At 45.6% G+C, this 25,194-nt stretch overlaps 1 protein-coding gene across 1 annotated transcript in view; it reads left to right on the top strand.

The window, feature by feature from the left end:
• ATP6V0D2 (ATPase H+ transporting V0 subunit d2) overlaps positions 1–25,194 on the top strand; it is a 33,589-nt gene that overhangs the window by 5,519 nt on the left and 2,876 nt on the right. Inside the window, exons 2-6 of the mRNA XM_019726264.3 lie at positions 5,432–5,603; positions 16,778–16,956; positions 18,143–18,222; positions 19,517–19,594; positions 24,555–24,731. Of these exons, the coding sequence (XP_019581823.1) occupies positions 5,432–5,603; positions 16,778–16,956; positions 18,143–18,222; positions 19,517–19,594; positions 24,555–24,731 (686 nt within the window). The remainder of the gene's footprint in view (positions 1–5,431; positions 5,604–16,777; positions 16,957–18,142; positions 18,223–19,516; positions 19,595–24,554; positions 24,732–25,194) is intronic.

Here is a 25,194-nt window from a genome sequence, read left to right as displayed (position 1 = left end):
TAATCGAGCCAATGCAAGCTTTAAATTTACTCGGCTGAGTTATGTTTTGCAACATGGCTTTTCGTCAGGCAGCATGAGCTTCTCGCTTAACTCACAGGCTCGAGCGGTCTGTCCCATCCGTACCCGGTGAGCATTTCGCCAGAACCCTCTATTTTTTCTAAGGTTTCCTTCGGTGACAGATTCCGTTTGCCTGGAGAACACACCTTCTTCTGCTGTACCTAGCAGTGGACCTAGTCCTGTAGAGCGGCTGTGACACTGCACAGGTGTGTCCCCCTGGGGCAGGACGTGTCCCCTTGTCTATCTAGCCCCCTGAATGATCAGGTAGGGGCCTAAGTCAAGAATGAATAATGGCCTTAGCCCCTCCTATAGTGCAAAGCTTCTGAGGCCAGAAACTGCAAATATGTGAGGTGGTAGAGATGTATGCGGGTTCAGTGTGTGGGGATTCTTCCACAGTGTTTAAGTACCGAATCACCACAAACGTACACTTTAAGTAGCTTACAATCAGGCCTCAATAAAGCTGAAATTTTAATAAATCCCATTAAATAAAGAAGGGCAGAAACTTCACCTTATACTTTCCCGCCAGCTCCACCAGCCTCAGGCTGTGTTTTGCATATAGTAGGAGTTCTAAAACACATAGTAGGAGTGCTAAACCACAGTAGAAACGTCTGCGTTTGGGTTCAAGTCTGGCTCTCTGCCTCCTGGCACCACTGGACTTGCAGCTCTTGCGTCCTTATCTGATGCTTACAGGACAACTCCCTCCCTGGTCAACCCTCAGTTTCCAGGGCAACCAGAGATTTCTGAAGGTGTTTTGTAAACTGTACATCATAAGCATTCCCAGGAAATGCTAAGCACCCCTGAGCAGCAGTGTCTATGCAGCAAGAATTAGTTCCCCCCTGTTCTGTAAGACTCTTGAATTCCTGAAATAATGCTTCCCATTTTGTGGTTAAGGTGTTCGGTACGTGATTCGTGATTCTGTGTCTTTGATTCTATTCCCCTTCAGAGCACAGCAACTTGTTCTGGAAATATCCATTCTGGTGAATAAGAATCAAAATGAGGCGTTTCAGCCCTTGGAACGTGCACTGAACTCTCTAAGGAAGTGCTGTGGGGCCGCTGGTTCCTCCGTCCCAGGTTTTCACCACAACTGAATCTGTTAATGTTTGAAATGCATCTGTGTGATAGAAATTGGATTAGGTGGACATTAAAAAGAGGACATTATTTACTCTCTAAATGGTATCTAGTTGAGAGGATCTCATAAACAAGTGAAAACAACAAAAACACAAGAACAGTTGAAACCTATTGATAGAAGATGTATTTGAAAGTGAACCAGACTTTGGAGGAGAGCAGGTTGGGAAAATGCCAATGGGCTGGGGGTGGGAGGGGAGGGGAGGAGAGTTGAGCAGACAAAACATTCTAGGCCCACAGGGAACACTAAAGACCATGTTTCCCCAAAAATAAGACCTAGCTGGACAATCAGCTCTAATGTATCTTTTGGAGTGAAAATTAATATAAGACCGGTCTTATTTTACTATAAGATCAGGTACGATATGATATGATATGATATGATATGATATGATATGATATGATATAATATAATATAATATAATACCAGGTCTTATATTAATTTTTGCTCCAAAAGATGCATTAGAGCTGATTGTCTGGCTAGGTCTTATTTTCAGAGAAACACGGGAGTTACAGATAAGAAAAATAAAGGTGAGTGGGTGGGGAGTAAACCAGTTTGGCTGCAATACTAGAATACCTGGAGATAAGGCTGGAATTTAGCTGGGAAACATTTTGAAGGACTTTGAAGATCTGACAATGGAGCTTCCAGATGTGAGATAAAGACAAGAGATGTGCCTGACCTCCAGTCAAATACTTGCAGGCAGGGAAAACATGCACAAGTTGTCTCTCTGAGCCTCCGTTTCTGTGAAATAGGGATGATTGTTACGGGTAACAGAATGTGTATCACAACTGTTCCATCCATGGTAAACCTTTCTACAAGTGTCGTGAATGTTTTTTTGTTCGTTTGTTTATTTAATCTGCCAGAAACTTTCCAAGCTACTTGTGGGATTGTTACGAGATCAAAATAATTTTTAGGAAAGATTACACTGAATGAGTTAAAGGCAGGAGAAGTGAGCCTGGGAGAGTCACTTAAGAGATGGCTGCAGGACCCTAAGCATCACTGCTTATTTTTGAAGTAGATGGGTACACATGACAAGAAGAAAGAAATAACATTATGCAGTGATTTCTCTATGCTGGCTCATCACCTACGTCTTGTTTAATCCCCACAACAACAACCCAAAAGCATAGATTCCATACCCATTTTATAGATGAGGAAACTGAGTTCAGAAAGGCCTGATGACTTCTGAGTTCAGCACCAGCAGAGTGTGGGGCGAGGATCGAACCCTTCCCAGGTACCTCTGCAGCTGCTCCCCTGGCGTCACCTACGTGGAGAGTGAAAAGTCTGGATGTTCCCTTTTATAGAAAGGCCCAAACAAGAAGCTGCCAGGAAAAAACAAAACAAACAAACAAAACCCCCAAATCTCTCGACATTTTCTAAACCTGATCTGCCCAACAGTTTACCAGAAGACAACCAGGAAGTCCCAGATCCTTGCCCTATCTCACTAGCCAGGTGGTCTCAGGTATGACACTGTGACCCCATGGACACACCTGCAGACACACTCGTCCATGTGACATGCTCTGATCTGTGTTATAAGAACCCAATCCAGCCTCTTAGTCTAGTTCCGTTTGGGAGCTCTTGGAATGATTTACTCGGTAGCGATCCCACAGCTTGGAAAACACTCCACTTCCTCATTTGAATAACAAAGAAAAAAACCACCACTTGCCACACAACTTCTCTGGATGGAAAGGCAGCATAATTTTCCGAAGTGTGTTGTGTGGGTGGTCGCACTGTTTCCTGGTGCCTGGGGAGCTTCTGTACCCAAGATCACTGAAATGAATGCGTTAAAGGGCTTGCAATTCCTGCCGTTAAGAAGCCTGTTTCTTCCCATTTATTTGACTACAAAGTCCTATTCTTCACATACTTATGTAGGGAAGCACTTGGGGAAATGCAGGGGGAAAAGTTACTGAACCAATTTTGCAAAGGATAAACCTACGCCTAACCATGGCTGTTGTTCCTGGCAGGCAATCAGCCTCTCGGAGCAAACATTTCAGATCCTGAGACTTTTTCCTTAGAATCTGAATGCAAGTGTCCCCTGGGTCATTTTGCTTCTGGGGCAAAAGTATTCCTTGCACTGCATTTGCCTGTCCATCGAGTACAGTATTACAAGCTTCCTCTGGGGTCTGAACCGCTGGAGACATTTAATTTCAGGGTCTCGCTGGCAGTTGAAAGGTTTGGAAGTTTTATCCCTTAAAAGAAACACATGTCACACGAGCAAACTATCATGGTTTGGAAAGAAGTTCCATGTGTGTCCCTTCTGTTGCCAAATATCCCTCAGCGCTAGGAACGCAAACTGTCCAACTGTACACACCAGAACTGCCAGAATGAAAGACAAACAAGACGTGGCAAACGGAACAAGAGGAGTATGATTTTGCACATTGAAGTGAATTAGGGAGATACATGAGCAAGTCAACTCTGCAGTCAGATAAAACGCCGTCCCCATGCATCCTGCAGGTCCCAGGAAGGCCTGGGCACTGGGCAGGTCCTCAGAAGCACTTGAATGTCTCCTTGCGAATCCCCCCCACCCCTACCCCCAACCCCAACACAGCCACCAGAGCTGTCAGTGCACATCAGTTACCTCAGGACACAGGATGTCCTACCGAGCTTTCCTGGGGACACCCCTGCTTATTCCTCCCCCCCTCCTCTCCCCTGAGTCCTTCAGCATCACCCGGCTGCTGTGAGCCCATGCGCACGCCCCACCTGTACTCATTCACGACTGCCTTCCTCTCGCTCCGTCATAGCCCCTTAATGTCCATCTCTGGCTTAACGTCCCCCAGGAAACCTTCCCAGGCCCTCTGCTCCCATCCCCAGGGACCATAAGTCAAGGTCCTGACCTTTGTCTCTGAACCCGGCTCGCGGTCGAACCCTGTGCTTGTGGCGCCTCCTTCCTGACCAGACTGCTTCCTTGCGGACGAGGAGTACGGCTCGTCCACCTTTGGGTCTCCTGTGGTAATGGCACAGGGCAGATACTTAATCAAAAACCCAGTGAGCTCCAGGATGCCATATTGGCTCCCGCTGGGTGCGAGACGGTGCCTGAGATGTTTTTAACATTCAGACATGAAATAACACTTGAGGGCTGGGTGCTTCACCAGGAGCCACAGATAAAGGACGGAACGAAGCCAGCAGAACTGCCTCTGCCGCTAACACACTTAAGACTTGCCCACATCTTGTGACAGGTGCTGTGCTAAAGTATTACCAAAGTACTTCAAAATTCAGATGAGTGAGATGGAATAATTCTGCCCAGCAGAAGTAACGCTTTACTGAACAATGGATAACCTAATTGAATGGACTGGCACTAAAATACAGACTGTAAGTGGCTTTGAAGTCAGATAAACCTGGCTTTGAATTGTTTATCAATGTGATTTTGAACAACTTAGGAAACGCTGAGCGTCGGTTTTCTTATCTGTAAAAGGGGATGAAAATCATTCCTACCTCCCAGGATTGCCATGAGTATTAAATGAGATAATACATGCTTAGTCCAGTGCCTGGTACACCACAAGCACTCGGTCACCGGTAAGTATTATTTTAATGTTGAAGGATGCATTATGATGAACAAATCTGGAAAGGGTCTCGGAGAGGGGGGACTCTGGCAGAAGAATGGGGTCAGCGTTCAGCCAAGAACACATGCTGCGAAACACGGGGTTTGCTCAGGAGGAAGCAACAACAGAGAACGTTGGAATTCGATCCATTTCAAGAATGCTGGCATGGCGCTGCGGAAATGGTGTTGGATTTTAAGAGTGAGGAGACCCATCTGCTAGTTCGAGGCCTTCTACTGTATAAACTCGGCCCTTCGCCCCTGGGACTGTGTCTTCATCTGACGCTGCCCTTCCACCTCTCCCACACCTGCTGATAACACCCAGCACCGTCTCTTCCCACGGAGCTGGGCTGCAGCCTACGGTCCTCAACAGCTTCCGAGCAGCTATTCCCAACGACTACAACTGGCTCCGGTAAAAACTACTTGACATCTGGGGATCAAGGGCTTCTTCATGTTCTCATCAGCGGTGCGAAACGATGCTAGATTTTTCAGGTCACTGAAAATGTTTATATTGCCCTAGAATGTCCACATTGAGGGTTTTTTTTATTGCTTTAGAGATTAGCGCTCAAGTCTACATCATATAGAGACCTTATGTGAAGGTCTAGTGAGGTAAGAAGAATTAAATATGCATTTATCATAAATGCATCCAATTAACGTTGCAAAAGCTATTCATGCACATTCAAAATCTAACCTGATTTGGGGTTTCGTTCAAATTTCAGATCTGAAGATTCATCTTCAGACCACGGATTATGGAAACTTCTTGGCTAACCAAACGAACCCTCTGACTGTTTCCAAAATTGACACCGAGATGAGGAAAAAGCTGTGCAGAGAATTTGAGTATTTCCGGAACCATTCCCTGGACCCCCTGAGCACATTTTTCACCTACATGACGTAAGTGGTAGCGGGAAGCCGTTAGTCTCCAGTGTGGCCGTGCCAATGATGCCAACAGGCACAGGTGGGGTCTCAGGTGGGGTTTTTGGCTAGCGGGAGGCCTAAGACCTTTTCTATTGTTTGCTAAGTTTGAATACATTCAAGTCTCAGCAACTGATACGCTCACTGTTAGAACATGGATTTCACGTATTTACAAACATGGTTAGGTAGGTGGTGGTGGCCGCCTCCATATAAAGCAGTGTTTTCAGTTCTCATTTTAAAAAATGGTAAGTGGTGCTGATGCTTGAATCGTTTGTGTTGCTGGGACGGATGGTAAATACTAGGTGACATTTTTGGATCACTTGTCTGGGTGTGGCTGAAATGTCACAGATTGTTCTTCAGGCCACATGTGTCCTTTCCTGGTTTCCCTGCAGCAGGCTAAGGAGCCCCCATCCAGCAATGGTAGTAAATTTTCTTTTTCTACTCCAGTAAAGAGGTCCAAGTTGTACTTAACAAAAGTAGCACTAATTTGCACCCCAAAAACAGTGCATGACAAAGCCTGTATCCTTAGACCATTACCAACATCAGATACCATCTTTGCCCATCCAATAGGTTAAAAAAGTTATATCGCTTTGCTTTAATTTCTATTTCTTAATCAGCATAATTGAACATCCTTTCAATTCATTAGTCACCTGTATTTGCTACCTGACTGAATACTTTACCTATTTTTTGTTGTTCTTGTTGGAGTATTCAGCATTTTTTTGTTGCTATGTGAGGGCTCTTTGTAAATGAACAAAGTTAGCCATTCATGATATGTTACAAATTTTTTATCCTCAGTTTGGTATAATCTAATTTTTTTTTTTCTGTAGAAACAGTGAACATTTTTAATCAGCTACACTCATCATTCTTTTCATTCATTGAGTTCTGATTATTATATCCTTCCTCCACTCCAAAGTTATAAATAAATTCACCTGTCTTTTCTTCCATTCATTTGTTGTTGATGATCTTTCATTTTTTACATTTAAAACTTTGGTTCATCTGGAATGTATTTCTGCGGAAGGAACGGGACTAGGGATCCCGCTGAAATTATCCCCCCCACCCCACACACACACTGGCTATCCAGTTGCTCTTATACCATTTCTGTAAATAAGCAAATAAAAACAAAGAAGCAATAAGCGGCCATGACCAAGGTAGCTCTAGGTGGGTTGCGACCACGGGTGTGCCCGAGATGTGCGGGTGGCGCTGAGTTTCTGCTGTGCCCTTGCAACTCCTATTGGCGCGGTGGGTTAGCGCTTTAATTACTGGCAAGACACGACTGCCGACAGTTTTTAGGAATCCACAGGTACACAGCTAGTCAGGGATAAGTACTGGGTATATATTTGGCCCTAACTCAGTCCAAAGCCCGAGCACTTTCTCTGAGAGGATTCTGGAAAGCCTTCCCAGAAGGGCTGACTTTGCTGCTGTGCCTGGGGATGGGGGGCGGTTTGGAGACCAGAAGGCTGGGAATCCGGGTGATGCCTGTGGGTGGCAAGAATGCCACGTACTCATGAGTAACCCCGGGGTCGGGGTGCCGAAAAGGAAGGGGAGACAGGGGGAAGGGAGGCCAGAGAAGGAAGTTCCAGCCAGCTTATGGCAAGTCCCCAATGGCAGCGTAAGGAAGATGGGCTTTATCACATCGGATAATATTTTGTGGGTGTATGTTGATAACCTGCAAGATCCTTCCCTAAAAATCAAAATCTTAAGCAGAAATGCAATATGTAAAAGGGAGGAAAGAAGGGCCAGGTTTGCTCCCAGGACTCTGCCCCATCCCCATCCACCCCTTCACACACACACACACACACACACACACACACACATACACACACACACACACACACACACATACAATGGTTGGGGTAAAGTGGACAGGGCTTGGGCTTAGGACCAAGTCGGATCCAAGTTTTCATCTACTCTTCAGTGGCCTGTGATGCCTCCTGTGAAAATGTCTGTTATGGGTGATTATGGAGACATTCAAGGTCCCTGAGCTGCAAGGCAAGATGGCCTGTGTGGTAGCAGAAGTGGCAACCAAAATACTAGACACCGTTTGCCGAGTGCTACCCTATAGGAGGGCTCTGCTACGGGAGGTTCGCATCTTGTCTCCTGAACCCTCCTGGCCAGACTTACTCAGTCCTCATCATCACCACGTAAGGACGAGCAAATTAGCTCAAGAGCAGTGAATTTGCTGGCTCACAGATCTAACAAGTGGAGGGATCATGATTTTATATAAATGTTAGCAGCAGGCTTTGTAAGATTAGTTTCTCAGATTGTCAATGAATTCAGAAAATCTACCCAGGACGGTGGCAGCCTAATTTTAACTGAGTCAGAAAGCTGCCAGGTTTTGTACGTTTTGGGTTGCGTGACAGGTCTCACATGATGGAAATTTGCCCCCAAATATATGGGGAAATGCTCTAAGACTGACTCTGAGTTGTCTGGTCAGTGGTTCTTCTTACATGATGATTCCGTGATTTATTGTTTCCTAATTATAGAGTCTTAAACCTGGAAGGAGCTGCCTTAGTGTTATTAAGCAAATTTCCTTATTCACAGGAAACTACCATACTGGTCAAGTTAAAATATATTGTTTCTTAAAAAACAAGCTTAAAATTCCAAATACCTCTAGTCATTAGTGATGTTTAAAAACTATATAAGAATGCAGGCAGTCACAAAGCCCTGGGTAGAATTTAATACAAAACTGGGAGTAGAAAGGCAGTTTTGGTAGTGTGAGCATCACGAGAGTGGTACTAGTGATAGACGTGTTTGAATTTACTCTCTCCACTGTAAACTCTGAATGAGTTTTTTTTCTATCAATATCTAGAATCAGTAGTACATGACGGGCGCTGAATATTTCTTGAATCATATGTAATCCTGTATTTAGCAGCACCTTACACACAACTAGAAAAATACTTCCAGCCCACTCAGAATTATATATTTTATACAGCACTTGAATATTGGTTATTTATTGGCCAATATGTTAGGGGTGAAAAACAGATGCAAATGAGGCAGAGAGCAGAGCCAACAGCACGGTTGCCACATGAGATCAGCAAAACTCGCGTCCGAGGGTTAAGGATGTGAAGGCGACGGAAGTGAAAGGTTTTAGGGCATTATCCCTACGACGGTTCTCTCCCAGCGGGAAACAAAATCTTTCCTCTGCTTTTTGTCAACTTTCTGGTTAGGCAACAATCAACCACTAGGGGGCATGACTGATCCCAGTAACCGGTTCTCCCCGGCAATCCATTGCTCAGTAAGAGATTTGAGGCTGTCTGTCGCCTGGAGATGGAAATCCACCCTTCTACTGATCCACATAGCCACTGCCCAGTTTGATCTTATTTTCTCTAGTTCATTTTTGAATTGAAAAGAAGTGTTTAAAGTAAAAGAGTTTGTATTAAAATCAATTTTGTGCTCACTACAAGTCAGCACTTTTATAATCACTTTACGTGTATTAAATTCATTATCAAGTGGCGATAATATTATTGGCATTTTAGAAATTAGGAAACAGAGATAAAGACTATATACTTCAGTACCTATTTCCCAAAGGCCAAAAACCGGAGGTAACCACTCATAAGTTTGACGCATAGCTTTCCAAATCTTTTTTTGTAAAAAAATTATGTTTGTAAATAAACAAACAAACATATATATATATATATATATATTTACAACTATACATACATAGTTAGTTTTATTGTTCATTTTAGAATAGGGAGATCATATTATATGTATTACATACAATTTGTCTTTTTTATATCACCTATTAAGAATTTTCTACATGAGTATATATAGATCTATCTTATTTAAAGCATATATTATACACCATTGTGTTGGGTGCACCATAATTTGTTTAACCATCCCCTTCTGTCCATCTAGGTGGTTTCATTTATGTGTCTTCATTGTACATATATCTTGGCTTTCTCATGCCAGGATTTCTTTAGGATGGATTCCCAGAAGCGAAACTGCTTTGTCAATGGATATGCAGATTTTAGATTTTAATAGATATTAGCCAATTGTTCTCTCCTGCTCCAACAATATATGAAAGCCCTGTTTCTCTCCTACCCTCTCAGCTCTGTTTTTTTCTTTCCTGGTGAGAGTGAGATAAGATGTTCTAAAACCTGTTGTGACTGGTGTTTTGATTATAATAAAGACGAGCTCCACCCACCACTGCTGCTGACCAGGTGGAGAGCAGTGGGTGACAGACGTAGGAGTTTACCCATCTAACTGGCCAGAAGAATCACTCGTTGGTGTTTCCCCATGACTTACGTAACATTTATAATCATGGCTAGAGAAGGGATGGCATTGGAATAATCTCTCTAATGTCATACATTTCCTCAAGGGACAAGTACAGAAAAATCAAGAACTAGGCAGCGAGGATGCTAGAAGATACCAGGTAGCAGTTACTTCCTTCACTTCTGCTTACCCGGTGGGCAGCCAATTAACATCACTGTACGAACACAGAGGAAAACGTATTCGTTGACTGAAAAAAAGTCATCGCTGTGTTTCTATTCTGCACGAGTATGGTTCTTGACTCTCGGAGGCCATAAAATGGACCAAACACAGTCCCTCACTTTAAGGATATTGTCACTAATAAAGATGGGTGGCATTAGTGCTACTTAAAAAAAAAAAAAAAATCTCATTTGAGATGAACAGGTAAAATGACACCCGGGACACATAACTGGACACTGGCAGTAGTCCTGGAATCCAGGTCTTATCTCCTTAGGGATGTCATAAATATTTGTGAATGGACGAGCCAACGATTTCTCATGTTCACCACGGCTACTGCCAATGTGTACTGAAAATTAAATTCACCCCAGGATAAATATAAACACAGAAATTCAGAGAGAAAAAAAGACATCACTTCTGGCTGGAGACCGTTTTAAAGCTTAATGAAAAATGTGGTCTTTGAATGTGGCTTTAAAGGATGAGAAAGATCTCAAGTTTTAGCAATCAGTGGGGAAGGGAAGCTTTCTACATCTAGAAAAGAGTAGGAACCAGGGCACGGATGTAGGAAGAAATGAACAAGTTTGAGGAATTTTTAATCTGAACAGTTGGGTTACATCAAGATGGCGGAGACTCTTAAGTATTAGAGAAAAGTTTTCTAAACGTTCCAGAGTTCCCAAGAGTTTGGGAATTGTGCCGTGATCAGCAGTCTTATTCTAAAATACACTCTCCTGGGCAATGCTGACTTATGAGTAGTTTTTCAGTATTTTGCTAGAAGGAAAAATGAGTGTGACAGCAAAATTAATTGCGTTTCTAAATTATTTCAATTTTCATTTCCTCTATTTAAAAAAGGGAAACTTCAGGGAAATAAACAATGTTACCCAAAATGTCCTATTTCAAGAGGTAAGCAGAATGTGTATGGGGATATTTCTCAACAGGCTAACTTAGCAAATCAGACCAAACAGCACAGCTGCCCATGAGCACACGTGCGCTGAGGGTGGGACGGAACAAAGCTGGAGGGAGTCTGACACACTTGGCTGCCAGTGTCATCAAGGAAAGCTTTCACTGGACAATTAACACATTGGAAAGTACTTCCCACAGTATGGCCCTTACTGTGCATGTCACAAGGAGTAACTGGGGTGGCCCGTTAAGGGCCGATGGGCACCTGTCTTAGAGCAATTTCACCGAGGAGTGAAATGACTTCACATGCAGCAAATATACATCCCACATGAACAATTCCTCCTGGGTATGCATTTCATGTCCCTGTATTTTCCACACGGACCAGTGTGACCAGCAAATATAGTCTGCAGTTCTGGTGACCTACAACAGAATCGTCGTCATGGAGACCGCTGTAGTAAGTGTTGCAGACCCACCCAGCCTGTCAGGTAGGCAGGACCCGGTAGCAATGAGCGCTGAGACCACAGGAAGTCGCAATGCTTTCAGACAACCAGTCCACTGCAATCACCAAGTTCACCCAGTTATTTGCTGCCCAGTCACACCCAAAGGGGGAGGTCAAATAAAAGCAGTTATCCTGTGGGAAGACTCGTTAACCACCCGTGTTACGAGATTAATGATTACATTCCCAAAGAGATAACATGGAACCTCTTGCGGTTCAGAAATCTTAAAGGACACATCATAGGCAAGAATGACCACACAGGGTAATTCTAGGGTTGCAAGAAGCAGAATAGGATGGCGACAGGCTTTATAAACTAGGTGTACATCAGACTAATATCTCAACCGGTAACACGATGCATGGTCTTGTAGATGCTCCATCTTCCGAATGACTGCACCCCTCAGCTTCTTCTCTCCACACCTGGACCGATAACGCCTTATCTTCTAAGAGCAATAGGGAAACTTAGGGAGGACGCTACTGACTAGAAGTAAGTGGGAAACTACAGATGCAGAAATCTCAGACGTAAGAAAAGATTGTCAACGCTGTGAATTTTTTATATTAAAGATTATGTGGCTTATAATTTTCTGCTCCCATCCCGCCAAAGTCCAGTTTACAGGAAAAATCTCTAAGAGCGTATAGCTCTCCTTCTCGGTCAAATCCACTCTGCTGGTGCTTTTGTATATTACTGGTCCTGATGCCCGCCACTCAAACTCGAGTAAATATTTCCATTTTCAGACAGAGCAGGTGGAGCTCCTCTCAAACTGATTTTTACGGCACAGAGCTGGGCCTAGAAAGAGGCATGTGTACAAAGCCCGGGCTCCTTCTGTGACACCCTGTGATTCACACACTGCTGTCCTATGCATTGTTTAGCTTGCAGTGACCCTGTGACCACAATGGGTGGGAGTCTACCCTTCCCTCGTTAATTGTCCTCTTAGCCTTACTGTTCAGGCCCATCTCTGTTCCTGAGCCAATCCGAGCTTGACGCTTTCCTGGAAGTTTCCCGGCACTGCAGCTGCTTTATCATGTGTGCATTCTGACCTGTGACTTTCTTTTTGCTCTAAGCCATCAGTAAGATGCTATTTGTTTCAAATCTTCTAGAAATGTGTTGAAATCTCTGGTTCCCTCATGTCCCTCCAATGATGAATGTCTTCCTTTGCACTGCAAATACCTTGAGTATCTAGATGGTTTGGGGACAGCCAGATGACACAGGTGTGCGTGCAGCCCACCATCTGACCCCGAGGCCTGGAAGGATTTGTGAAAACCCCGCCAGCTTTGACGTGTGCCCATCTCTTGGTGGCTGCGTCTTCCTTAATGACCTGACACATTCCTTCTGGATTTGTTTGAGCTTCTCTGAGGGCACTTAGAAGACACTTCTCTTTTTCTGTCTCATGCCAAGGTGTTTGGTGAATGGCAGTCATTTCTCGGCTACTGGTCATGACAATTAATTCTTAAAAGTTTCATCCTCAGACGGTTCCTACAGCTTGAGAAGTTTATGGCTCTGCATCATCTGACTATTTAACAGCTGTCCTCTCAGCCCGGAGGTGGAAAGCTGTATAGGAAAGGTATTTTAGTTCTTCTCAAGAGAGTATACAAGTTTGGGAGTAAACAGAGAAAGAAAGCAGAGCTCTGAGACGCAAAGGAAAAGCTAACAAATTCTCTGGCATGAGCCGTTTTATCCCAGCCTACCAGGGAGCCAGTTTTGGCTTTGCGGTCCCAACTCTGCCTCTTTCCATCAGTGTGAACTGCGACTACATGTCACCCATGAGGTAGTGACACTAGTGGTTTGCACAGCGCTGAACTGTCGCGAGGCCGAGAACACACACGTCATGCCTGGCGCGTAGTAAACACCTCACAAAGAGTTGGCATGTTTAAAGATGACTATTTTTACAACCTAAAATTTGTGAAATTGAGGCACTTAGTCCTAAGTCGCAATTTTAGGTGACACCATGATTTCCGCGGGTGCCATATCAGACATATAGGACCACATATTTAGCAGGGGCTGTATGTGAGGGTGTCTGTCTCGAGCGTGAGCAGGAGAAGTAGTAAGCTGCGTGAGTGAGCCCTGCTCCCGGCTCTGTCACCACTTGTGCGCAGTCAGCTGAAACACGCCGGGTCTGCACCACGTGAGTTCCTGTCATCTTTAAGCTCAGAAATCACTCGGCACCGTCAGTGACCTCAGTGGTGGCTGCCAGGGTCATGGCCCTGGAGCTCTACAGAGATGACAGGGTCTTCTGGGCACACAGAAAGGAACGTGTCTTCTGGGCACACTGTCCCCCTGCCGCCCCAAAGAGCCAATCTTATTATATACCTGTGCATATGTGTGATGGGATGAGGGGACAGGAAAGAGAACCCCTCCTGTCCCCTGCCTTGAGCCAAGCCTGGGTTCTCACCTCATTTACTGAACAAGATTGTGAGAACTGGTGTATTGTCCCATCTTAGAAACAAGGCCACTTAAAGAATGAGTTGAAATAAAACAGGATCCAATCTCTACAGCCCTTGCTCTTTGCTGTATGGGGCCTAGAGTCTCTATTAGTAAAATAAAAAGATGCAATGCACACGTGTGTTCACACCCACCCACACACTGTACAGGTGTGAGCTTGGGGTTCGATGTGGGCTACAGCTGTACTCACACCAATGACACTGGCTGACCGTCAATTGGCCTAGCCATCGTCTGCAGACTGGGAATGTTGGCAGCTCAAACACCTTTGCATTACAGACGTGTGTGGGGAGCAATTCAATGTCTGCTCAGGATTATTAAGTGCTGGCAGTTCCCCTGTCAGGTAATAGCTTTGGAGCCATCAGGGACAGTTAAATAAGCACTCCCACTAGAATATAATTTTCCAGAGAGAAGGATTCTAAAATTCCATAATGTCTCACTCTGGGTCTGTTGTTTGAGAGGGGAAGACACTTCATAGCCGTGTGGTTTTTATAAAGGGATAACTGTCTGCTTCAAAGCTTCTGTAGGTAGAATTTTCACTGGGGCAAATTGTGGAAGCTCCACGTTTCCAGGAGGAAATGCGTCCTGGCTCAGGAGGTTGGTAACCCAAGCCCCCAGACTCCAGGACACTGCTTCCAAGTGGCTGGATTAATTTTTATCCAGCGGAAGGTGTTATTTCCAAGCCCGGATTGTGGCAGTGGTTGAGTGCCATCGCTGTCCCATCACGGGAGGACCGCGACTCTCCCATCAGCTGTCCCCTCGCTCCCTGACCCACAGCTCACCCTCTCGCTGCCTCTTTCCCCTGGGCACCAAAACATGTTAGCTTCTCTCCCGTGTTAAAAATACAACACCCAGAATGGAAGTCAAAAGCTTGCCTGCCCGCGGGGTCTCCATATCATTATCTCTCCCTTCCTTTAAAGGCAACTTGTAGTTTGCACTGTTTTAAAAACCTCTTTCCTTCCCACTCACTTTAAACACACAGCGACCAGGTTTCGGCCTCCGCTTCCCCTCTCCCTCCCTTCCACAAACAAAGTCCATGGAAAGTGCTCTTGCTGTCCTCAGATGACCTCTTAGTGGCTGTGTCCTGGGGACACTTCACTTCATGTCTGCCCTGACCTCCCTGTAGCCTCTCATGCTCCGTCCTCTTCTTCCTAGAATTCTCTAGAACTTCCTAGAATTCTCTCCCCTGGGCTTTCCTCCGACCATCTGTCAGCCTTCCTCAGGTTCCATTGAGGTCCTGAAATGTTGGGGTTTCCTGGAGTTCTCAGGACGGAACTCTAAACACGCGCGGACGTGATCCCAGTCATTCCCAACAAGACTTCGCTTCCCCCTTCACACGAGCCCTGCTGACGCCCAGCGTCTGTCCACAGCTGTCTTCACTTGAGAGGCCTGCCCAGCGTCCCCTCTGGGCTACGTCCCGGGCACTGCCAGCTCTTTCTGCCCAGAGCGCCTGCTCCCACCTCAACCTCTTCTCCTGCAATGGTCTCCCACATTTCATCACTCCCACAGTCCGTGAGACCCAGAAACCTATGTGCCGTCGGGACAACTAAACACAGCGTAGAGGAGGGTTAGGAGAAAGAGTCCAGAGTTTCAGTCTCAGCTCCCTCATCTATTAGCTGTGTCCTCATGGACGATATGTTTACCTCTCTGGGCCTCTGTCAAATTACCCTCATCTGTCAAATGAGTAATAGCAGGACCTGAAATAGAAATAGTACCTATTATCATCACGGTGTTGTTATCATGATGAAATAACTTGTGTAAAGCACCTCACTAGTGAGTGTTTACCACTTGTCCTGTTTTCATCCATGTTCCACACAGACCATAATACCCCCTTCTGTTTAAAGGCATTTGGCTTCCCCTGTCACCCTGAGCACCCAAATTCCGCATCTGGTTGTCATCGGCCCCAGAGAAAAGGGCTTTGCACGTGCATCTTTCTGCCAGAGACGTCTTCCCCCTGCCCCAGTCCCTCTGCCTGGACATCTGCTTATGCTGCAGGTGGCGGCGTGACCGTCACCCCCTGGGCAGGCTGACTCCAGACGGGTTGAGCACTTGGCTCTGCAAGCCCGCACCACCCTGTAATTCTTTTGACAGAGCGTATATACATCATACCAGTTACTGTCGTGGATTCCGCGTCCAGCTCCCCCCTTAAACTGTGCTCTCTGTGAAGGAAAGGACTGTGTGTTACTTCTTGACCTTGCTGAATATCCTAGATGCCGAATGCACGAGTGGACAAGCACATGCACCCAGGATATTCTGGCAGGGCTCAGCCTGGGCAAAGAAATAACATAAGATATGAACCCGTGGACACCTTGGGATGCTGGGTTGGGGGGAATGTGAGGGGGGCTAAAAAGTTCACTGTCTGCTCTCACAGAAGGAAAGGAATACAGACTATTTTAAAAAACTAAGAGTAAATATTTACTATTAAATTGAATCAGTATATTCACATTTTCAACTTATTTTCAGATATTTTAAATTTTGAATTCTTGATGATGGGCTTCATTGCAGATTTAAACAGTCAGGTTTTAAAGTAGAATGAAACTCCCTAGGTCTGTGTTTCTCAACTTTGAAGGCCAACCGTCCATGCTGATAAAGCCGACCGGTGCACACCCTCACCCCCACCCCACCCATGTGACAGCTACTGTGTAGTTGTCTCATCTTCTTGTAGTCTCACCAGCCACGGCTTTATGAAGCGTCAATTCGTTGTTACAACATTGGATATGGTTTTTCCAACTCGGACATGCCAGAGTCAGATGTTTACCCACCCACCTCTCTCCAGCCCCGGAGTTCCAAACAGAGACTCACCCATCTCCTCCGCGTAGAGCATCAGCCTGATGTTGTGTTTGTCCAGGGGCTGCGTCTTACTCCCCTGCGGGTTCCCCCCCCCCCCATTCTTCTTACCAGGTGCAGCTACATGATCGATAACGTGATTCTGCTGATGAACGGCGCGTTGCAGAAGAAGTCTGTGAAGGAAATTCTGGTGAAGTGCCACCCACTGGGCCGTTTCACGGAAATGGAAGCGGTCAACATTGCAGAGACACCTTCTGATCTCTTTAGTGCCGTCCTGGTGGAAACGCCCCTAGGTAGGACCGCATACATGATTCTAGAGCTGCCCTTGTGTGTTGCCACAGTCACTAGGAAATGTACAACCAAGTCACAGTTTTTTCCGTAAATAGGGTCATACTATACAGGCTGCTTGGAGTGGATGGGACATGCAGGAATCTTCTAGTACAGACCATTCACTCCTCAGAGCAAGACAAATGAAGTCACCTGCCAGCGTCACAGATGAGCCATCTCTAGCCAAAAACGAGCTGAGGCTCACCCCCACCCACCCACCCACCCCAAACCCTTGTACTTTGTACCAGACCACAGCAAAGAAGTGAACAAAACTTGTACTTTTTCAAAATATTAATTTTCTAGCTAGGTTTTATGTAATTAATTCCGAATCCTTTCATTTGAAACTTGTGTTTCAATAAGGCTTCGTGTAGAAAGCATTTTGTTTTAGGAAGTTTAGAAATGCCATTTTCCTGAGATGCTCAGAAACGCCCATCTGTCAAATGACCAGAAGCAATGACGAAATGAATGTTAATGTCTTTAGAATTCAGCACTGACAATAGCTGTAGCATTCAAGATGCTGATGGGACAATTTTGGAGGCATTATTGTCAGGAAATTTGGATAGCAGCAAGGTACTATTGATGATTTGTCAAAATTACTGCTGTTTAGGACAGACGTTTTAAAAAGAAAATAGAATTGTGTCACCTTCAAGTGTCCGATGCTAAGGGTGCATATCACAGAGGAAAGAGGGTGGGTCTGGAATCAGACATCTGTGAGCATGAAGCCAGGCTCTGCCTGGTCCCAACAAGGTGACTTGGGGCCATTCAGTCCCCGTTTCCTCATTTTAGAGTTTTGAAAACTAAATAAGATGCAGTTTAAGTACAACTCAAAACTTGGCACATAGTAAAGTTGCAGATGGTAAGTATTCCTATTAGATAATGGGGGGGGAGGGCTTCAAAAAGTAAGTCTGAAAGTGAGCAATTCGTAAGGACTGAGTAAGTTACAGTATGTCCCATGTTTTGGGAGGGTTCACACATGTAAGTGCTTAGTAAACCATCACTCCCATTGTCATGTCATTACTGTCAGGCTGATGGCGTCTGTGGACTCAGAGTCCACACGGTCCTAGTCGGGGGAGCACAGGTGGGTGCGTTCAGGGGACATTTTGCACCAGTTTTGATTTTAATTTATTTTGTATGATAATTTCTATTTTCCAGCTCCATTCTTTCAAGACTGCATGTCTGAAAATACTCTAGATGAACTGAATATTGAAATATTGCGCAATAAACTCTACAAGGTAACTGCTTCCCCAAATATTATGTTTTTCTTTGTTACGTAATACATCATAAGCAGAGTTCTTTACTGGACGTGACTTTGCCCCTTAGCCAGCTTCTGCAACTACGAATCCGTGCATATCTGGCCAACATGCATGCCAGCTCCCCCAGCCAGCAAGGTGGGCGAGAGGCGGCACCACACCCCATTCTCTCTGTGCCCCCAGCTCTTCGCCTGGAACATATAAGGTGTTGATTGCATGGCTGGGTAGATGAGTGGGGTGAAGTACATCAGTCCACGTGAAAGTGACCAGCATTCACAGTGACCCTCGTGTCATCTAGAGTCCTTCTCTCTCCCACACCCTGTTAGAGTCCCTGAATTGCACGGTTAACTTGTCCACATACTTTGAACCTACTGACAGTGGAGAGCACACCAACATGACCAACTGTGGACACTACATCACATGTGCCACTTGGCAAAATCTGGCCACCTGACTGTCTGGACCATGTGGGCAGCTCTGTGGAACAGGGCCGAGCAGAGTCTGTCTGTTTTCACTCGTGTGGCCATAGTCCCTTTGGACCTTCTCACGGAGGCTGAATAAATGTATACGGCCACGCCGCATGCAGCATGCTATGCTGAAACATATGGTCCTCCCAGAAGTGTGGCATTCAGGCCATTTGCCTTGTTCTCAAGAGACTTATGGGCTTAGAGGAGGCACCCCTTAGATACAGCTAACAGAAGGCACTGCTCTCAGTGCTTTGCCAGCATTCCTTCACTCCATCCATTGAGCAAATGATGTGCTGTCTCTGCTCCTCAGATGAGAAAACGGAGGCATGGAGACGTAAGGTTGCCTGGCAGAAGTCAGCCAGCTAGTGAGTGATAATGTGGGGACAGAGATACAGGCGGTCTGACCACAGCCCAGACGCTGCCATTCAGTGAGCCCTCTGCCCTCAGAGCCTTCCGAAAGGCGTCTGCTGGGCCCTCAGCGATGAAAAGTCAGCACAGGGCCAAATCCAGAGTGACTTGCTAAGCTCATGAGGTTCTGGCACTCTTGTTAGAGGAGCAGGGGTGAACCATGGGAACAAGCTTCTCAGTGATTATAAGGGCTGCTACGTACAACTTCGTCAGTCCACAGGCTTCTTTTACAGGGTGTACAACACGCTTCAATGTGAAAAATTTGTTCCAAATTTATTATCAAGTATCTCCCTCTGGGAGAAGTGATTCAATTTCCATTACAGTGTTTAATAAGCCATGAAGAGCTGATTTCCAAAAGGAGAATATATTTATTTTATTGTTTTGTGCTCTTTCTTCTTTTGAAGTCTTACCTGGAGGCATTCTATAAATTCTGTAAGAATCATGGTGATGTCACAGCAGAAATTATGTGTCCCATTCTTGAGGTAAGAGTCCTTGAATGTTTTTATGCCAAATGATGTGCTTATACATGTTTCATTTATATAATCCTACTTACGGCTCTTTATCTTAGAAGCTCCTTTATATAAAATTAAATACTCAATTTTTTTTATTATATGTATATTATTTGATGTCTTCTGTTAAGAGTGGCCTTTTCCCAAGTTGTCTACATGGAAGAGTTATCTTGGAATTAGAACAGAATAATGCGTATAAAAGTTTGGGTGTGATTCATTTTGCCGCCGTATGAAGAAAGATCAGAATTAGTTAAAAGTTGAGTTAACAATGGCAATTGGTGGACTGTGGGAGCTCATATGACCCCCGAGCTTCTGCAGGCAGCCCTGGCACTCACTCCAGAGCTGACAGGAGTCTGCTCTGGTCAGAGGCTTCAGGCTGGCACGCTTAGTTAATGATGTGCCAAATGCCACCACTGGTTTCTCCCTTCCTAACCAATGTTATTACACGCTTTTGAGTCCCTCTTTATCATCACAGATTTTATCTGTGCTCAGAAGCCTCTTGCTTGCAAATGTGGCTCCGCAAACGCATGGGGAATTCAGGCTGGGAGTCAGAGGGGTCTCGGGGTGGGGGGGGGGGTGTCCTGGCATCATTTGCACTGTTGTCTGTGGTCTTTCTTCCTGGCTTTATAAGTGACTTGAATTTAAAAAATAAATACATATATATTTAAATAAAGATATACAAAGTAATATATATAAAATAATATATATATGATCAGAATGATATATATTATTATGTCATTCTGATACATATTTTATATATATATTATTCTATGCTTGGAAAAGCCCTTGTTTTGCCCTGTGAAGCCAAGTTTTATCCAAAGAATATCTTTAATCCTTAGAGTCTCTGTTATAGTGACTTCATTGGTGGGTAGATACTTAAATAGTTCCATGACTTCTGATTTCAAGAAAAGCCTGATTAAAAACTACCCTTTAGGCAAAAGAGAGAGAGAGAGAGAGAAGAGACAGAGAGAGAGAGAGAATCAGAGTAACTTCATCTGTATACATGTTAACCTAATATTCTGAAACTGCAGGTTGGAAAATTAGTTCCCCTCAAAACATCGAATCATTAAATATTTTACAGTTATGGACACTGTGTTATCCCCTGTTGAAACTCTTAGAGCCAAAGCAGTCCTGGGAGTAAAAAGCTTGTCGCTGGAGACCTCCAGGAAACATGTTGTGTCCCTGTCCATGTTACACAGAACGTGAGCATTGGTAAATAAACAACATTTATTATTTTGTGGCCTACTAACGTCAGAAATGAGTTAGTCTTTCAGACATGCTGATCACAGAACATAAGCAACCTGGTGGCCCCATAAAGCTTCCTCCCCTTCTCTTCATACATCTAATTGCTAGCCACCCTCTAAGAAGCCACACTCTCTATGGCTCAAAAGTATAGTTTCTACATGGCATAATTCCTGTGGTTTAGACACGGTTCATATCTTTATTCTGACAAAAGGTGTGACATACGAGTTATGGTAAAACTTACACAGGGTATACAGTGGCACTATGGATAGCTAATGTTTATTATGTGCCTGATACTATCCTAAGAGCTTTAGTACATGAATTCACTTGGACTTCAAAGTAACACAACGAGGCAGGTAGTTTAATATGTTTTTCAGAAGGGGCCACTGAGGCACAGAGGAGGCTCAGAGCGTAGCTGATCCCACACGGTCAGAAAGTGGTAGTGTCAGGATTTGAACCCAGGCAGCCTGGCTCCAGTTCCTATGTTTATCCAGCAGTTACATTCCGCCCATGTTGAATTCACCATTCCCAGTCTTTGTAGAAAAGTAAGTGCTAAGTGGCACTGCACATGCTATAAAAATTCAGAACTAGATAAGACTGATGCCTTTGTCATCCTTGGTGGCGTGAAAAGGACAGCAGAGTATTAAAAGTCTTGTCACTGGGCGGGTTTGACGGCACGACCGCACTCACACCCAGTGTTCTCACCATCCGTTTCCTATACACTTGATGCTACAATTTTAGGTTTTCTTCCAAGCTGCTTTAAAAATAAAAATCCGTTTAACTCTCTTCATACGTTTACATAGAAACACCAGTTACACACGGCATACGATTATGTTTCTAATGATCGGATCAGGAGAGAGTTGCCGGCCTTATATAAATATGTCGGCTCATGTAACTGCCTCCCGTTTTATCCGTGCCACTGGAGAGCACTTCCAGTTTATAAAGTTCTCCCATATATATATTCTCACGAAATCTCGTTGGACAGGAGACTCTAGTGGGAGAGAGCATGTACCTCGCCTGCATGCAAAAATCTGACCTAATGACAAGCCTGTAACTTCGACAGAAAAAGAAGTTGACTTATGTTCAAGGCAGGCACTGCCTTACTTCTCCTCCTCAGCCTGCAGAGGTGAGGGGACCAGGAGAGTAAGCACAGAATGTCTGTCTCAGCTCCCCGGTCAGCACAGGCTGACCAGGCCGGGCTCGACTGCAGCTCAGTCACTGTCCCCCCACCCCCGCACCTCCCCCTCCCCCCACTGCTCCCACAGGTGTGAACCTGCAAGAATGATCAGCCAGCTGATAATGATGCTGAACAGGTCCACAGTACATTGTTATCTTTTGCAACAACGACAACAAAGTTGTGGCTTCCTAATGAATGAGTGTTGTAGGGAGGAGGGAAGAAAGACAGCATATCTGACATACATGTCCCAGCAGGATGCCACCCCCTCACATGACACAGGGCTTGAGGGAACCGAATCCTGCCCCATTCACGCTCCTCTACAAGCCGATGCTGGGTCAAACGTCTGCTATGGGATAGTCAAGGGCAGTGTAGCCATCCTACAATTCAAAGTTATAGTTCTTTTCACTAAAAGAACACACACACACACACACACACACACACGGTGTCTAGACGAGAAGAACACAGAAGGCAGATACACTGAATAAAAGGGAAATTGAAGTATAATGAGAGCAAAGGAAACCATACCCAATAAGGGAGGAAACAGAAGGGCTCCTTCTGGAAAAGACTGCATATGATGGGACCCTGCTGTGCAGGTAGGATTTCCATGCGGAGCGTTAAGGAGTGGAGTACGCGTCCTGTACGCATGCATCCTGTAAGATGTGTTACCAACGCGAGAAGTTAGGAAGCGTGCGGAGGGCTCAGGGAGCCATCGCCTCCATCAGTCTCCCCTTGGCCTGGCCTGTGAAGTCTCTCAGGGCTCTGCCCAGCTACCTGTCCCTCCTGCCCCTCCTGCCCCTCCCGCTGCCCCCCCCCATGTGTGGCTCTGGCCAGTCCTTGCAGGTCTCAGCGCCACCTACCCTGCCCCGCTTCTCTCCATAAAATCCTAACATCTTCCAACTAGGAAGCATGCAGAAAAACATCTGCCAAAATTCACTCCGTGGTTGCTTCTCCCTCTGTGAGCTTTATTCCAGGGTTTCTGGTTGTCATGAAATCTCCCTCTTGCACTTCTTCTCTTATTCCTGCAAGATCTAAAACGACTGACAGGACTGGTTCTTTTCGGTAGCCAGAGGCAGCTGCCTTTGCTTCCAAATAAGGCCGCTCCCAGTGTCTGGCTCACTCACAATTTCCATGCGAGTCAGGGGAAGGAGCAAGGAACCAACTCTCACTGCTCTAGGAAACACCTGTTCTAACACAGAAGTTCCAGTGAAACCTGTGGCAGGTCTGGATTTGTCAGCGCCTAGTGAGCTGATCAAAAGGGTATCGTAGATACTCACCTTAGCTTCCGTGTACCTCCGAATAACCTTGGCACCCTGTCACAATGCAGATTCCGGGGCCTGGACAGTGGCCTGAGACTCTGCATTTCTAACAAACTTCCAGGTTGACGCCAAAGTTACTACTCTGTGAAACACACCCTGGGTAGGAATTTCGTGGAGAATATTGGCAAATGTTTAGCAGAATCATGGACCATTCCGTTGGCTTCAGTGAACAGTTAAGATCTGCCTGTGTGTCGGGCACTGGTTATACCAAAAGGAGCAATGAATAAGCTGGACATGATCCCACAAAAATGTTAGAAGAGGGAGAAACATCCCGGTAGATATTAAGATGATGTGGGGTGGCGCAGGGAGACTCAGGTACAGAGAGAAGCGTTTCTTGCCCAGGGCACCAGGGCCAACGCCCGTGGTAGGCAGAGGAGCCCGTGAAGGACGGGTCCACACGGGATGGTCAGAGCAGTGGGAGGCGGACCCGAAGACCAAAGGCACAGAACGAAATTTCAAGGCAGACTGAGTGGTTCGCTGGACAGGAGAGTCCTGACAGGGGCTGCTGGCTCAGGAGCCTAGAGGTTCTCAGAACAGAAACGACCGGCCATGAGCGCCTGGGACCTACCTGAACGGTCACGTGGCCAAACCCCATCAGCTTAAGAAAGGAGGAAGCTGAGGGCCCGAGATGAAAGTCACTTGCCCCAAGTCATGTAATGCTTAGCTACAGAGTTAGATTTATTGATATAGAACCTAGGACTTTAAGAAAGAAAACCCAAACCACGCAAGTCCAAACGAATGGGAGGTAGCACGCCACTTCATTCTGTAAGTCACCAAACTAACACCAGCAACCAGAGAGATGTATTATTAACATGTCCGACACGCTCTTTTTGTTCCAAACACCCTGCTAGGCACGGCCACCTACCTTATCTTGTTCTACCCCTGAATGGACCCCACAAGTAGGTATTAGTCCCATTTTTATGGAGGAGACATGAGTGGCCTACGTGGCAGAGACATGTGGGTAAGTAACTGCAGACGGCCTGGGAGCTAACGGTTGGTAAGGAGTCCATGGCCAATGCAGTCGCTTCAGTATAAGAAGAGACTCAGGGAACATTAACAGCACATGTCCGTGTTATAATTAGACATCGACCCGAAAGGAAAGCAAATCCCCGTGAAAATGGCTTTGTCTCTATAGGGTTCTGTTTATAGCATTTAGTAGGTGGTTAGATTTCACCAATTTTTTGTCTTGCAAATTCAGTTTGAGGCCGACAGACGTGCTTTTACCATCACTCTCAACTCCTTTGGCACTGAACTGAGCAAAGGTGACCGGGAGACCCTCTACCCGACCTGTGGCAAGCTCTACCCAGAAGGGCTGCGCCTGCTGGCCCAAGCAGAAGACTTCGAACAGATGAAGATGGTGGCGGACAATTATGGAGTACGTGGCGACCCCAGCTTCCTTAAATGTCTGCATTATTCCATCACGTGCACTTTAGAAGGCACACGTCAAATCTACACGTCTCATCTGCAGCAGTTATGTTGTTTGTAAGGTGGAAAGCGGTATCTCTTGCTGTAATGTGTCTCCCAGGTTTCTAACCCAAGCGGGTTCCTGCCAAGCGAGTACTTGTTTAAGTCTCCAAGGAACGGTCATTTGAGCACTTCTTTTCAAGTGCCCGATAAAGCAAGTTCCCCAAGAGACGGTGCGCCATTCTGGAAATGTGAGCTCAGGTCAAAGTTACGTAAACTGCCTGAGCCAGCGGTCCTTTCAAGTGCCCAGTGGGTAAACAGGATGAGGTACTTGAAATACAAGGGAGAATATGGGTAAACTTGTTTGTACCAGTCTCTGCCCAGTGGCCAGGGAAGAGGACCGGGAGGGCTGCTACGTCCGTCCCAAAGCCACA

The sequence above is a fragment of the Rhinolophus sinicus genome, chromosome 7 (genome assembly GCF_057876585.1).
Source record: "Rhinolophus sinicus isolate RSI-liver-muscle chromosome 7, RSI-T2T, whole genome shotgun sequence".
Classification (NCBI taxonomy): domain Eukaryota; kingdom Metazoa; phylum Chordata; class Mammalia; order Chiroptera; family Rhinolophidae; genus Rhinolophus; species Rhinolophus sinicus.
This window is presented reverse-complemented; position numbering and strand designations above follow the sequence as displayed.